The sequence below is a fragment of the Somniosus microcephalus genome, chromosome 9 (assembly GCF_052327205.1).
Source record: "Somniosus microcephalus isolate GS21.2 chromosome 9, FLI_Smic_1.0, whole genome shotgun sequence".
Classification (NCBI taxonomy): domain Eukaryota; kingdom Metazoa; phylum Chordata; class Chondrichthyes; order Squaliformes; family Somniosidae; genus Somniosus; species Somniosus microcephalus.
Genome location: NC_140995.1, coordinates 126532227 through 126548970, shown reverse-complemented (window position 1 = coordinate 126548970; position 16744 = coordinate 126532227). Strand labels below are relative to the sequence as shown.

Here is a 16744-nt window from a genome sequence, read left to right as displayed (position 1 = left end):
AGAAGGTTGTGGGTTCAAGACCCACTCCAGGAACTTGAGCACAAAAATCTAGGCTGACAATCCAATGCAGTCTTTCGGATGAGATGTTAAACCGAGGCCCTGTCTGCTCTCTTAGGTGGATGTAAAAGATTCCATGGCATTATTTCGAAGAAGAACAGGTGCGTTACCCCCGATGTCCTGGCAAATATTTATCCCTCAATCAACATCATTAAAACAGATTATCTGGTCATTATCACATTGCTGTTTGAGGGAGCTTGCTGTGCACATATTGGCTGCCACGTTTCCTGCATTATAACAGTGACTCCACTTCAAAAAGTACTTCATTTGGCTGTAAAGCATTTCGGGGCGTCTGGTGGTCGTGAAAGTCACTATATAAAGGCAAGTCTTTCTTTCAAAGGATTTCAGTTGTGAATCGTGGAACAAAGCCATAACAATATAATATCAGTTGCAATTCTGACAAAATGGTCCGGAATTTCCTCAGCTGCTCCCGCAATGCCACTGTAACTTCAGTGGCAGTGTGGCGGAAACCTTGTTTACATGTGTAAACTGGGATTCTGTAGCACTTCTAGCAAGATTATGGTGGTGGAGCAGTAGCAGTTATTTGGTATTTACATTTATACCAATATACATGTTATGACTTCACTGGTGTACTATAAATTGTTTGTTTTTCAGGTGTGATGCCACTAGTCCTTACATTCACCCAGTTGGATGGTGCCTGCAGCATGGGAAAACCCTTACAACCCCTCCAGGTGAATGCCCTCAAGACCCTGATTGTTGTGTTATGTTACAAAGAGTACATTTTATGAAGTTTCCCTCCTGGCATGGAGCTTCGCATGCCGGGATCACGTGTGGAGATCAGCAGGCCTTGCAGGAATTTCCATCCGTCAATTTTAATGAGTGGAAAATCTTGCAGGATTCGCTGACCTGTGTTTGAGTTCGTGATTTGCAATCCCAGCGCACAAAGCTCTGTGCCCAGAGTACAAATGCATCAAATATAAAGTAATCTTGTTTCGAATTCAAAAAAAATGTGTCTATTGGCTTATCACCAAAGAAAGGAGCACCAGAATTGGACTGCTTATATCGCGTCATTGTACAGTGATGCTTACCTGTTGAAATACAGACTGCACAGTAAGCGAGGTGTACTGAAAAAAATGTCAATGTATGACAGTTCTGGGATAGGGGTGGATAATTTGTTATACAGTATGTAGATAGTCTTATAGGATAGCAAAATACTGCAGATGCTGGAAATCCAAAATAACAACAGAGAATGCTGGAAAAACTCAGCAGGTCAGGCAACATCCGTGGAGAGAAATTTGAGTTGACGTTTCGGGTTGAAACCCTTCTTCAAAACTGGAAAGAAAATAAAAAGATCGCAGGCAAAGCTGCGATCGAACAAAAGAAGAAAAGGAGACAATAAAAGGTATAAGAAGCCAGATGAGATGGTAATGGGCCCGTGGAGACAAAAGGCAGCTGAGATTAGGTGTGAAGTGTACTGGCAGGATAAGGACAGCTGCCAGGTGAGAGAGAGAAACAAAAGGAAAGGAGGGGGTGGGGGGGGGAAGGAGGACCCAAAACAAAGGGGTGGAAAAAATTAAAAGGAACAAAGTAATAGAGGCCGAGGTTATGATCTGAATTTATTGAACTCGATATTGAGTCCGGAAGGCTGCAAAGTGCCTAATCGGAAGATGATTCGCTGTTCCTCGAGTTTACGTTGAGCTTCCGTGGAACAATACAAGAGGCCAAGGACGGTGAGGTCCGAGTGGGAATGGAGCGGTGAATTAAAATGACAGGCGACCGGAAGCTCGGGGTCACCCTTACGGACTTACGGGGTACCCTTGCGGAACACCTCCGTTCAGTCCGTAAGGGTGACCCCGAGCTTCCGGTCACCTGTCATTTTAATTCACCGCTCCATTCCCACTCGGACCTCACCATCCTTGGCCTCTTGTATTGTTCCACGGAAGCTCAACGTAAACTCGAGGAACAGCAACTCATCTTCCGATTAGGCACTTTGCAGCCTTCCGGACTCGATATCGAGTTCAATAATTTCAGATCATAACCTCGGCCTCTATTACTTTGTTCCTTTTAATTTTTTCCACCCCTTTGTTTTGGGTCCTCCTTTTCCTCCCCCCCCCCTTCCTTTCCTTTTGTTTCTCTCTCTCACCTGGCAGCTGTCCTTATCCTGCCAGTACACTTCACACCTAATCTCAGCTGCCTTTTGTCTCCACGGGCCCATTACCATCTCATCTGGCTTCTTATACCTTTTATTGTCTCCTTTTCTTCTCTTGTTCAATCGCAGCTTTGCCTTCGATCTTTTTATTTTCTTTCCAGTTTTGAAGAAGGGTTTCAACCCGAAACATCAACTCAAATTTCTCTCCACGGATGTTGCCTGACCTGAGTTTTTCCAGCATTCTCTGTTGTTATTTTGTAGATAGTCTTGCTGCTCCTTCCACATGTTTTGCTTGCCTAATACTGATGTTGAAGTATTGCTATTGATGTCAGCAACAGTGATGGATTCAGCAGTAGACAAGCAACACCGTCAGTATATTTGCAGTCCCTCCAGCAAATACCTTATGTTGGGAAACTTGCAAAACATCTGAAAAAGTTAACACATCCTGACATATATTTTGATTAAAAATTTCACTGCATGTTAAGAGAAGAAAATGCAGTTAATTCTGAAATACTGGATTATCTAATCATCAATATCTTGTAAATGACCAGTTTATGCAACATAGCTGTTGTAATTTGCTGCCTTAACCCTCTGTAGGGCAAGCGAGTTAATTCACGTGGGCGTGATTGGGATATTTGTGCTGTAGGCAAGATAACTTCTCTTGTGGTAATCCTTAAACATATTAAAACACATCTAAAGTTGGTCTAGTTCGACGACTGGGCCTTAAAATGCTGAAAAATTGGTTTTAGGAGCTGGTTTTCATTCTCAACTTAATCAATTTTTTAGGTTTGTGTCACACATTCACAATGGGCCTTTGGATATGTGAAGTAGAAAGCAGGTGACAAAGTCTAAAGACTTTAAGAAAAAAATAAAGAACTAAAACAGATGCAATGGGTATGTCAGGTGGAAATAAAGTTAAAATAATAAAGTAGCAGAAGGAAAATATTGAGAAGAGAAATGGAGAAAAAGAAAAAGGCAAGCAGAAGTGAAGTGCTAAATATTTTTAGAATTTAAGATTTAAAAAAAGGTTTATTCTAATTGGGTTAATAATGCAGTTGATCTTGCTCATGATATATGAGTAGCTTCACTACAGTAATGCAAGGGTTTGTCGCAGTGCCAGTGAGCGAGCTGGAAACTGGAATTGCCTGGGTCTGCCCGTGTTGTGAGGGTTAATTGTAGAACTGGAAGCCTTAAAGAAATGCTTTTTGATCACTCATGAAATGTTTATTTCATTTATATAGATTATCATGATCCTAAACGGTTTTCATGGGAGAAGTACTTAGAAGAAACAAACTCTCTACCTGCTCCTGCACGGGCATTTAAATCTGTAAGTAACTACAGAATAAATTTTGCTCAGACAAATTTAATATATCAACTAAACAATTTATCTAAACACATTGAAATATTACAAATGAAATCACTTTTGACTTTACTGTATAAGTAAGTTCTCATATTCTGCTCAACGTCTGAGATGACTGATCTAAAAATGAAAGTCAATGCTCGCATGAACTAAAAGTTGGTCTCATACAATGCAAGTTCATGGAATGTTTTGTTCATACAATAAAAATCTGGTGTATTTCGAATGCTGGTGTTAAATTCCAACTTTATGTTTCATGTCCGCTTGACATTTACAGTTCAAAGTTAAAATTGCAGGTTATGGAGTGTGACCTATACATTAGATTTTGTGGAGACTGCCTGTGAAAAGTAAATCACAAACCAGTTATTGTTTCCCTGTATTGTTTCAGCGGCCCTCACATGGATTTCTGCCAAACATGAAATTTGAGGTCATTGATAAGCGGAATCCAATGCTTATCAGAGTAGCAACAATTGTAGACACAGATGATCACAGAGTAAAGGTGGGTTGTTGCATGTGGAATTTAAATTGTCTGATGTAGTTGCGGTTGAAATATACAGTTGTTTAGATAATTTTATTTATGGTTTATTAAGTGGATATGATTTAAAAATTGTGTATCAGTTGGTCCAATGGATAAATGAAATGAGCGGTGTGGTGCTGATTCATACTGAACAGGAAGATCTAGGTTCCATCCCAGTTGTACGCTGGATAGAGATGGATGGTGTCTGAGGTATGGTAAAATTGGCCACGGTTTCTGATCCTAATTTCGATCTGTGCCCCAGAGCATAGTAAATGAAGACAATATTGGGCCTGATTTGGTTTTGGGTTGTAGCTAAAAGCAAGCCATTCAAACTGCTATTTTTGATGTTAGCCTAATAAAATCAACTTTGATTAAAATAATATTGGTCCATCCCAGCCCCGTAGCTACTGGTTGATAGAAGTGTCCTGCTTCAGAATCTGCATTGAATGCCATGGTTCCTTAATAACAACAGAGACCCACATTGCCAGTCAAGTTGGCCCTTAAAGCAGCACTGTGGGATTGCTGCACTGTCAGAGGTGCCATCTTTCAGATCAGACATTAAACCAGGGCCTCATCTTCCTTCTTAAGTAGGCATAACAGTTCCAACAGTAAATTTGAAAAGCAGGAGAGTTCTCCCAATTTCCTGGTCAGCATACATCTCTCAACTAATATCATGAAAAACAGATTATCTGGTCATTTATCTCGTTGCTGTTTGTGGGACCTTGCTGTGCGCAAATTGTCTGCTGCGTTTCCTTACATTACAACAGTGACTACGCTTCAGAAGTACTTTGTTGGCTATAAAGCACCATGGGACATCCTGAAGTCATGAAAGGGGCTACATAAATGCAAGTCTTTCTTTCTATACCATGTGCGAAACCGGTTCTACACTTGGGAAACAGACCATCTGCATGGCATTGCCAATTAGTGTCTAATTAGGGACAGTTTTGTGTTGGAGGCCAAGCCCACTAGAAATTGAATTGAGTGTTCCAAATCATTTCACATCGCGCACTACAGATCAGACAGACAGGGAGTCCTTTTTTACCTAGCAAGGTGAGTTGATGCAAACCCAGATTGTGGGGATCAAAAAGCTTTCTCAGGATCCTAAACCCTCTCATAATTCACTGAATTACCTATCTATAACTTATTAAAAATCATATGTTGAGTACATTTCCTGTCTTCAAGGCCTTACTACTTGTCATTTTTTGTCACACTTCTGTGTCAACTTTTTTCATTATAAATTAATATCCATATTTAAAATGGAAAAGTCTTATGTTAATCGGTTCCTGCAGTGTATAATTACAGGTTCTTGCCACTAGGTGATGCTGTATTATCTCTTACACCACAGGTTGTTCAAAATGTTTTCTGAAAATTGTTCATTCATTAGTAGCTAAAATTTCTAATGTCCAAAATAAGTGTTTTAAAAATAAAAAATATCTATTTCACATAACATGATTAAATTTATCTACTGAGTTGTCTTTTGTGTTTTTTAAAGTTATCATTAACATTTTTGTTTGAAGGTCTCAAAAAAATCTGGGGATAAATTTAAGGCTTTTTCCCAAAGCAACACTGTTAGCTGAAGACTGGTCTTGCACTTTGAGCATGTGCAGTATACACAATTTCCAAGAGTGCATTAGTAGCATTCAAGATACCTAACTGATAATGAAACTCTCTCAAGCCCTGATTTAAACCTGCACCCACCTCCCGCAAGAACGAGGCATACGGGGTTGTGGGGGTGAAAGTTAAGATTTTACTATAGTGTGTCTCTCCTTATCCTAATTTTACTTTATTTTTCAAAAAAAGAGTTGAATTTTGAAGAAAACAAAGCTTTTATTAATCTCATCTGTGTTTTGTTGACAATTAGAAAATATAGACTTTCTAATTACTGATACCTAAGACAGAAATGGAAGGAGAGGGAGAGAAACATCAGTGTCTTTCCTCATCCTAATTTGGTTTTTTTTAAAAAAAAAAAAAAGTTAGCTGAATTTTGACAGCAAACAAAGTCTTTCAGAGGAAAATAGATAGATGGGAAGGGGAGGAGAAAAACAGATTGACAATGAGAGTTCCTCTGGCGTCTTGCCACCTGCCCGAGGAGAACAAGTGTAAGTGAGAGGGAGTGGGTGGACGGTTAAGAATCGGGTGAGACAGAGAGAAAAGAAAGGTTAGTGAGTGAAAGAGAGAATCAGCAGCATGAAAACATCAGAGACAGGTAAAAGAGTGACCACATTCTGTGACTTAACATATCCAATGACACAGGAGATCCTCTAGAAAATACAGAAATATTGAAAGGTTGTTTATTGTTTCATGGGTAGATTGAAATTTTTGCCCTTGCTACATAAGTGGACTGAATTTAGGTGAGCACTGATCTTTAAAAACATAATTATCTTGCTGTGTTCAGCAAAAAAATCAGTTACTATAATAACTTCGTTTGGGTTTGACTGTAATCTTATATTTTTTATCTAGATACATTTTGATGGCTGGAACTATGATTATGATTACTGGATTGATGCTGACAATGCCGATATCCATCCTGCAGGCTGGTGTGCTAAAACTGGACACCCTCTTCAACCACCTATCAGTAAGCTCCATCTGTTAAATCCTTCTTCTAGTAAGGTTCGAATTCTTCTTAAGAGCTAAGTGGTAGGACCTTAGTGAAACAATCAGGCCGTGTCTTTCCTTTAAATATAAACACTTGTGCAAATAGCAGTTGTGTAGATTAACAATTGCTGTTTGTGCCCATTTGTTTATAATAGTCTATCAGAAGCACATGAAACCAACTTCAGTGGTCATTCGGTCAGTTCTACATGAGATGGATGGATGGAAACGCACAGTATTCAAAAAGTTCCTTTTCTCCTGTACTGCCTTTTAAGCCATAACTTTAAAACTTCAATAGAAGTTCAACACTATGGAAATAAGAGGACTGCAGAATACAGTGTGCATCGACAAGGCTCCCGCAAAAGGCAGGCGGGGTCTAATTATCATTCAAAATTCGCGGCCCAATTACATAATCGTCGCGTGACTTAAATTTAACATTGAGTGAGGGGGACGCCCTTGCTGTGGGATTCCTGACAGCAGATCCGAGATGGAAAGTGTCGATTGGCCAAGGTGGTAAGTGCTGAAGATCAGCTCCTTTTAGCACTCCTCGTAGGCCAGGAGAAGTGGGAGTGCTCCCCAGGCCTCACAAGCCTTCAGCTTCCCCCAGCTCCGATTGCGGCCGCAATGTTCTCTTCCCCCTCCCCATGGCCCCATAATGGCCCAAAGCTTCCATCCTGTACTGACTGCTGGGGACCATCCCCACGGGTCCTCGGTTGCGGCCTCTTTGTGCTCCCACTAGCCGGCTGGGTTGTTAATTTGTTAATGGGTAATAAAATGAAGCCATTCAGATCGGCAGGGCATCCGCATCCCCGGCCTTGCCGGGATTTCCCCCTAGTACCACGCTCGCCCACACACTCCCCACCTCCCTGCCGGGGCCTATATATTTGATATGTGAAACAAATCTGAATGTCTGGTAGGTGATAGTTGGCAGTAATCCAATATTGGGGTTGTGCTCACATCATTTGAACTGCTCAATTGGATTGCTGCCAGGTAATCCTCTGCCATCCATCTAGTATATTTTGTGCAGGTTTGTGAACACGCTTATCACCTTTAGTATGTTCAATATATACATCAGTGAAACAGTTATGTATGTTCCCATTTCAGTAGTTTTGAAATTTGATTGTAAGTGCAGTTGTGGGATTGTAAACATAGTACAGTATTGGCTTTTGGCAGTTTCTTTCTATCTTCTGGACATCACTATGAAGCAGTTCCAGCATTATTGAAGTTGCAAATCTCCCAGATTTTGTGAGACTGCATGATCTTTGGAAATAATTCGTATACTACTATCTGAAGGTCAACAGTTAGGAGATTAATATAATTGTAATGTTTTGAACCGACATATCATTTTGGATAATGCAGGAAACTTTCGATTAACCGGCCCCTAAATAACCGGAAATGTCGGTTAACCGGCAAAATTCAGGAGTAGGTTCAGGTAACTTTTATTACTTGCCTTGCTCCATGTGTTGCTGTGCAAGGGTGTGGCTGCAGCTGTTGCTAAGCTACAGAGACGCTTGCAACTTGTGGCCATTGTTTTGAACCTGTTGCTAAGCAACAGGGTTTGTTGCTTTATACGGAGCTCTCAGCTCCGTATCTTTTACTATAGCGTTCGGTTATCCGGAATTTTTGATGAACCGGCACCACGTTGGTCCCGTCCGTGCCGGATAAAAGAAAGTTTCCTGTAGCTTTTCTGAAGCACATTAAGTTGTGTCTTCTCACATACAGATAATATAGGGATAATTTCAGCATAATCTTTGATTCAGAGTTAGCGGTGTTTTTTTTATTCGTTCATGGGATTTAGGCGTCACTAGCAAGGCCAGCGTTTATTGCCCACCCCTAATTGCCCTTGAGAAGGTGGGGGTGAGCTGCTTTCTTGAACCGTTGCAGTCCGCGTGTTAGGGAGGGAGTTCCAGAATTTTGACCCAGCGACAACAACAACAACAACTTGTATTTATATAGTGCCTTTAATGTAGTAAAACGTCCCAAGGCGCTGCACAGGAGTATTTTAAGACAAAAAAATTGACACCGATCCACATAAGGATAAATTAGGGCAGGTGACCAAAAGCTTGGTCAAAGAGGTAGGTTATAAGGAGCGTCTTAAAGGAGGAGAGAGTAGTAGCGAGGCGGACAGGTTTAGGCAGGGAATTCCAGAGCTTACCGCCAAGGCAACAGAAGGCACAGCCACCAAAGGTTGAGCGATTGGAGGAGCGCAGATATCTCGGTGGGGGGGTTGTAGGGCTGAAGGAGATTACAGAGATAGGAAGGGGCGAGGCCATGGAGGGATTTGAAAACAAGGATGAAAATTTTGAAAATGAGGCGCTGCTTAACGGGAGCCAATGTAGGTCAACGAGCACAAGGGTGATGAGCGAACGGGACGGTGTGAGTTAGGACACGGGCAGCCGAGTTTTGGATGACCTCAAGCTTACATAGCGACTATGAAGGAGCGGCGATATCTCACCCTCTCTCTCTCTCTCACCCTGGCTGTTCCTCCTGGTACAGCCCTCATCTTCACTCCCTTAAGTCCAAGGGACGCAGACTTGAACGGATATGGCGGACAACTGGTTTAACCATTCACCTCCAGATCTGGCTGGACCACATAAAGAACTATCGAGTCCTGCTCTCATCTGCCAAAACTGCTCACTATTCCAGAATCATTCTGGAATGCAAAGATAACCCCTCACTTCTTTTCTCTACTGCAAACTGTCTTCTAAACCCCTCTCCCCTGTGTCCTCCACCCTCACCTCCAACAACAATTGTGAGGAGCTCATGGACTTTATCTTTAAGATATTCCTGGATATAGGGTGTTCTGAAAAGATAGGGAAGGAACGATAGGAGGTGGAGTGGGAGTATTGGTTAAGGAGAATGTTACAGTGCTGGAGCGAGAGGATGTCCTGGAGGGGTCAAAGACAGAATCTATATGGCTAAAGTTAAGAAATAATAGAGGTGCCATTACACTACTAGGTGTATTCTATAGTCCACCAACTAGTGGGAAAAATATGGAGGAGCAAATTTGCAGAGAAATTACAGAGAGGTGCAAGAACTATAGAGCAGTGATAATGGGGGACTTCAGCTATCTTAATAGTACAGGTAGACTACCCTTTATCCGGACTTCCGAAAACCGAAACCCTCTAAAAACCGAAGGTTTTTTCGTTCGGCGTAAGTCGTGCGACTTACGCTGAACGAAAAAACCTTCGGTTTTTAGAGGGTTCCGGTTGCGGAAGTTCGGATAAAGGGTAAGTCGTGCGCACGACCCCCCGACAACCGCCGACCCCGCCAGCCCCGACAACCACCAGCCCCGACAACCCCGACAACCGTCGACCCCGCCAGCCCCGACAACCGCCGACCCCCCCGCGGACCCCGCCAGCCCCGACAACCGCCGACCCCCCCCCCCCGCGTACCCCGCCGGCCCCGACCCCCGCCGACCCCGACTGACTTACGCTGAGCGTCAGCGTAAGTCGTGCGCACAACCCCCCGCGGACCCCCCCCCCCCCCCCCGCCGACCCACCTTCCGAAATCCGAAATTCTCCTTTATCCGAAACTCGGCTGGTCCCGAGGTTTTCGGATAAAGGATAGTCTACCTGTAATAGTGTAAAGGGCAGGGAGGGGGAAGAATTTCTGAAGTGTGTTCAGGAGAACTTTCTTGATCAGTACGCTTCTGGCCCAACAAGGAAGGAGGCATTGCTGGATCTGGTTCTGGGGAATGAGGAGGGTCAAGTGGAGCAAGTGTCAGTAGGAGAACATTTAGGGAACAGTGATCATAGTATCATAAGATTTAGATTAGCTATGGAAAAGCACAGGGAGCAATCTAGAGTAAAAATACTTAATTGGAGGAAGGCCAATTTCAGTGGGATGAGAACGGATCTGGCCCAGGTAAACTGGAATCAAAGATTGGCAGGCAAAACTGTAATCGAACAATGGGCTGCCTTTAAAGAGGAAATAGTTCAGGTGCAGTCGAGGTACATTTCCACTAGGGGGAAAGATAGGGCAACTAAAGTCAGAGCTCCCTGGATAATGAAAGAGAGACAGAGTACGATGCAACAGAAAAAGAGCGCGTATGACAAATGTCAGGTTCAGAATACATCTGAGAATCAGGCTAAATATAGAAAGTTCAGGGGAAAAGTGAAAAACAAAATAAGAGGGGCAAAGAGAGGGCATGAGAATAGAATGGCAGCTAACATAAAAGGTAATCCAAAAGTCTTCTATAGGTATATAAATAGTAAACAGTAGTAAGAGGAGGGGTGGGGCCGATTAGGGATCAAAAAGGAGACCTACGCATGGAGGCAGAGGGTATGGCTGAGGTACTAAATGAGTAATTTGCATCTCTCTTCACCAAGGAAGAAGTTGCTGCCACAGACATAGTGAAGGAGGAGGTAGAGGAAATACTGGATGGGACAAAAATTGATAAAAACGAGGTACTAGGAAGGCTGGCTGTACTTAAAGTAGATAAGTCACCAGGACCGGATGGGATGCATCCCAGGACGCTGAGGGAAGTGAAGGAAGAAATTGTGGAGGTACTGGCCATAATCTTCCAATCCACCTTAGAAACGGGGGTGGTGCCAGAGGACTGGAGAATTGCAAATGTTACACCCTTGTTCAAAGAAGGGTGTAAAGATAAACCCAGCAACTACAGGCCAGTCAGCTTAACCTCGGTAGTGGGGAAGCTTTTAGAAACAATAATCAGGGACAAAATTAACAGTCACTTGGGACAAGTGTGGGTTAATTAAGGAAAGCCAGCACGGATTTGTTAAAGGCAAATCGTGTTAACCAACTTGATTGAGTTTTTTGATGAGGTAACAGAGAGGGTTGATGAGGGCAATGCGGTTGACGTGGTGTACATGGATTTCTAAAAGACATTCAACAAAAGTGCCACATAATAGACTTGCCAGCAAAGTTGAAGCCCATGGAATAAAAGTGACAGTGGCAGCATGGATACAAAATTGGCTAAGTGACAGGAAACAGAGTGTAGTGGTGAACGGTTGTTTTTCGGATTGGAGGAAGGTATACAGCGGTGTTCCCCAGGTGTCGGTTCTAGGACCACTGCTTTTCTTAATATATATTAATGACTTGGATCTGGGTGTACAGGGCACAATTTCAAAATTTGGAGATGACACAAAACTTAGAAGTATAGTGAACAGTGAGGAAGATAGTGATAGACTTCAAGAGGACACAGACAGGCTGGTGGACACGTGGCAGATGAAATTTAACGCAGAAAAATGCGAAGTGATACATTTTGGTAGAAAGAATAAGAGGACATATAAACTAGGGGCATGAACAGAGCGACCTTGGGGTATATGTGCACGAACCGTTGAAGGTGGCAGGGCAGGTTGAGAAAACAGTTAAAAAAGCATATGGGATCCTGGGCTTCATGAATAGAGGTATAGAATACAGAAGCAAGGAAGTTATGATGAACCTTTATAAAACACTGGTTCGGCCTCAGCTGGAGTATTGTGTCCAATTCTGGGCACCACAGAAGGATGTGAAGGCCTTAGAGAGGGTGCAGAAAAGATTTACGAGAATGATTTCAGGGATGAGGGACTTCAGTTACATGGATAAACTGGAGAAGCTGGGGTTGTTCTCCTTGGAGCAGAGGAGATTTGATAGAGGTGTTCAAAATCATGAGGGGTCTAGACAGAGTAGATAGAGGGAAACTGTTCCAATTGGCAGAGGGTCGAGAACTAGAGGACACAGATTTAAGGTGATTGGCAAAAGAACCAAAGGCGACATAAGAAAAAACTTTTTTACGCAGCGAGTGGTTGGGACCTGGAATGCACTGCCTGAAAGGGTGGTGGAGGCAGACTCAATCACGGCTTTCAAAAGGGAATTAGATAAGTACCTGAAAGAAAAGATTTTGCAGGGCTACGGGGAAAGGGCGGGGGAGTGGGATGAGCTCAGGTACTCCTGCAGAGAGCCGGCACGGGCCGAATGGCCACCTTCCATGCTGTTACCATTCTATGATTCTATAAGATTGAGACCATCCGATCGGCTGCCTCTGCTACTTCCCTTCCTTCCCCTAGCCCAGCGGGCCAAACTTCCTTTAAGGTTCCCCCCTGCCCTAGTCCATAACTCGCATCTTTCTCCAGTTTCTCTCCAATATCCCCTCATGATCTCTCCGTGCTCATCTTGTCCATGAGACCCACTTTCTGCTCCCTTGACCTTATTCCCACAAAGCTGCTTACCACCCAATTTCCTCTTCCGGCTCCGATGTTTGCTGATATTTTTAATGGTTCTCTCTCCCCTCTCTCCTTCAAATCTATCGTCATCACCCAGCTCCTCAAAAAAAAAACCTTGACCCCTCCATCCTTGCAAACTACCACCCCATCTCCAACCTCCCTTTCCTCTCCAAAGTTGTTGAAAGTGTTGTCGCCTCCTAAATCCGTGCCCATCTTTCCCGGAACTCCATGTTTGAATCCCTCCAATCAGGTTTCCGCCCCTGCCACAGTACCGAAACGGCTCTTATCAAAGTCACAAATGACATCCTATGTGACTGTGACAAAGGTAAACTATCCCTCGTCGTCCTTCTCGACCTGTCTGCAGTCTTTGACACGGATGACCACTCCATCCTCCTCCAATGTCTCTCCACCGTCGTCCAGCTGGGTGGGACTGCACTCGCCTGGTTCCATACTTATCTATCCATTCGTAGCCAGAGAATCACCTGCAATTTTCTCTCTTCCCACTCCCACATCGTTACCTCTGGTGTCCCCCAAGGTTCTATCCTTGCGCCCCTCCTATTTAACATCAACATGCTGCCCCTCGACGACATCATCTGAAAACGCAGTGTCAGTTTCCACATGTACACGAATGACACCCAGCTCTACCTCGCCACCACTTCTCTTGACCCCTCCACTGTCTCTAAATTGTCACACTGCTTGTCCAACATCAAGTACTGGATAAGCAGAAATATCCTCCAATTAAATATTGGGAAGACCGTTTTCTAGCCACCAATTCCAGCCCTCCCCCTAGCATCTGTCTGAGGCTGAACGAGACTGTTCACAACCTTGGTGTCATATTTGACCCTGAAATGAGCTTCCAACCACATATCCGAGCCATAACTAAGACTGCCTATTTCCACCTCTGTAAACTCGCCCATCTCCGCTCGCCTCAGCTCATCTGCTGCTTGCTGAAACCCTTTGTTACCTCTAGACTTGACTATTCCACAACTCTCCTGGCTGGCCTCCCACGTTCTACCCTACGTAAACATGAGATCATCCAAAACTCAGCTGCCCGTGTCTTAACTCGCACCAAGTCCCGTTCACCCATTACCCCTGTCCTCGCTGACCTACGTTGGCTCCCGGTTAAGCAATGCATCAATTTTAAAATTCTCATCCTTGTTTTCAAATCCCTCCATGGCCTCACCCCTCCCTATCTCTCTAATCTCCTACAGCCCCAAAACCCCCCGAGATATCTCCGCTCCTCTAATTCTGGCCTCTTGAGCATCCCTGATTATAATCACTCAACCATTGGTGTTCATGCCATCAGCTGCCTAGGCCCTAAGCTCTGGAATTCCCTTCCTCAACACCTCCGCCTCTCTGCCTCTTTTTTTTCTCCTTTAAGATGCTCATAAAAACCTACCTCTTTGACCATGTTTTTGGTCACCTGCCCTAATTTCTCCTTATGTGGCTCGGTGTCAAATTTTATTTTATAACACTCCTGTGAAGCGCCTTGGGACATTTTATAACATTAAAGGCGCTATATAAATACAAGTTATAGATGTTATATTTCCAAGTCAGGATGGTGTGTGACTTGGAGGGGAACTTGGAGGTGATGGTGTTCCCATGCACCTACTGCCCTTGTCCTTCTAGATTATAGAGGTTGTGGGTTTGGGAGGTGCTGTCGAAGATGCCTTAGCGAGTTGCTGCAGTGCATCTTGTAGATGGTACACACTGCAGACACAGCGCGTTGGTGGTGGAGGGAGTGAATATTTAAGGTGGTGGATGGGGTGCCAATCAAGCGGGCTGCTTGATTGGATGGTGTCGAACTTCTTGAGTGTTGTTGGAGCTGCACTCATCCAGGCAATTGGAAAGTATTCCATCACACTCCTGGCTTGTGCCTTGTAGATAGTGGAAGGGCTTTGGGGAATCAGGAGGTGAGACACTCACCACAGAATATATAGGGCTAGATTTTCGGGGAGCCGTCAGGCAGGGTTTCAGGCATGTGGGAGGGGAAAATCCCGACTTTGGGGGTCCCGACACCATCCCGCCCAAAACCCCACCCCACGTAAGTTTCAGGGGCGCAGGGTACCCGCCCCGCACTGGGACCTGCCGAAACCAGGCGGGAAGGGATTAGTGCCAATTAACTGCCTGTTAACAGGTAGTTAACAGGCAGTTTTTAGCCTAATCCCCATTTTGAGGGGTTTCGTGTGGGTTTCCCGATGGCTCCAAACCACGCCAGGTTAGCGAGGCAGGCCGTCTGGTTGAATGAGTTGGAGGGGTCGCGATGTCGGTGCTCAGGTGAGTGATGGGTGCATGAGTGCAAAGGTAAGTGTGTTTGGTGTGTTTAAAGTGTGTAAAGAACTTTTACTTACCTGTACTTACCTTAACAGCCTTTCTTCCTGTAGCCGTCGGGAGCGCATCACTCAGCCGGAACTGAAAGCTGAACGGCTGCAATCTGTCAAAAGTGACAGCCTTCAGCTTTTAGTGCTGCTGAGATTTCTAAATGATTCTGCGCAGAAGGACTCATCTTAGATATCAGACTGTCAGTGTTTCACAGCTTCAAACAGCTGTGAGACACTGATATTTCATCTGTCAAGAAATCTTGACAGATGAAATTTCAGTCTGTGACGTCACCTGTTGCCAGGTGGCCCTTAATTGGCCTGCTGAGCCCGCTGGGCGGCCTCAACAAGGTCAATCAAGGGAAAATCGCACGGATTGACCGGACGTCGAAGTAGGTGGGTCAAATACCCGAAAGGGGAAGTCCCGCCTTCTTCCCGACAGGTTCGACAAAATCGACCCCATAGTCTCTGACCTGTTCTTGTAGCCACAGTATTTATGTGGCTGGACCAGTTAAGTTGCTGGTCATTGGTGACCCCCAGGATGTTGATGGGGGATTTTGGCGATGGTGATGCCATTGAATGTCAAGGGGCAGTGGTTAGACTCTCTCTTGTTGGAAATAGTCATTGCCTGGCACTTGTGTGGCGCAAATGTTACTTGCCACTTATCAGCCCAAGCCTGAATGTCGTCCAGTTCTTGTTGCATGCGGGCATGGACTACTTCATTATCTGAGGAGCTGCGAATGGAACTGAACACTGTGCCGTCATCACTTCTGACCTTATGATGGAGGGAAGATCATCGATGAAGCAGCTGAAGATGGCTGGGCCTAGGACACTGCCCTGAGGAACTCCTGCAGTGATGTCCTGGGGCTGAGATGATTGATATTCAACAACCACAACAAATCTTTTGTGCTAGGTATGTCTCCAGCCAGTGGAGAGTTTTCCCCCTGATTCAATTTTACTGGGGCTCCTTGTTGCCACACTCTGTCAAATGCTGCCTTGATGTCAAGGGCAGTCACTCTCACCTCGCCTCTGAAATTCAGCTCTTTTGTCCATGTTTGGACCAATGAGGTCCGGAGCCGCTGGTATATAGATAGTAAATCTTGTAAGTTGCTCTTTATGTTTTAAATCTTGCCACACACAAGTGAACCACAAACCCTGTTATCAAACACAAATTTATTTATTTGAAGTATATTCTGAGCCACTGTATCTATTTATCTTACAAAACTAATGTACTTAATGTACATTTCCTGTCAGTTACATTTTGCTATCATGCTTTTTGTTACGCTGAACTCTGTGTCACACTTCAACGAAACATATAAGTGTGGTAAACCACTGTTTGTATTCCACTGTGTACATGCCTGGACATGCCTCGGCTGACTCCTCCCACAAGTCCTAGTATAAAGGTGACTGCTCCCCAGCCCTTTGTATTTTCTGGACCGGTCGACCACTCGAGGCAGACCTTCATTCTTTTGTTAATAAAAGCCTTTAGTTACTCTCTTAACTCTCAGTCTTTTATGAGTAATTGATAGCGCATCAATTTTATTAACAAAATTTTTATAATGGAGAAGATCCTCACACCAGCATGCCTGGACTTAGATCATCGGGAGACGGACTCATCCACCAAGT

The 16744-nt window shown here is 44.1% G+C and overlaps 1 protein-coding gene across 1 annotated transcript in view; it reads left to right on the top strand.

The window, feature by feature from the left end:
• The window catches only part of l3mbtl3 (L3MBTL histone methyl-lysine binding protein 3), a 236328-nt gene that overhangs the window by 113407 nt on the left and 106177 nt on the right, over window positions 1-16744 (top strand). Inside the window, exons 12-15 of the mRNA XM_085997143.1 lie at window positions 673-749; window positions 3409-3494; window positions 3913-4023; window positions 6502-6616. Coding sequence (XP_085853269.1) covers window positions 673-749; window positions 3409-3494; window positions 3913-4023; window positions 6502-6616 — 389 coding nt within the window. The remainder of the gene's footprint in view (window positions 1-672; window positions 750-3408; window positions 3495-3912; window positions 4024-6501; window positions 6617-16744) is intronic.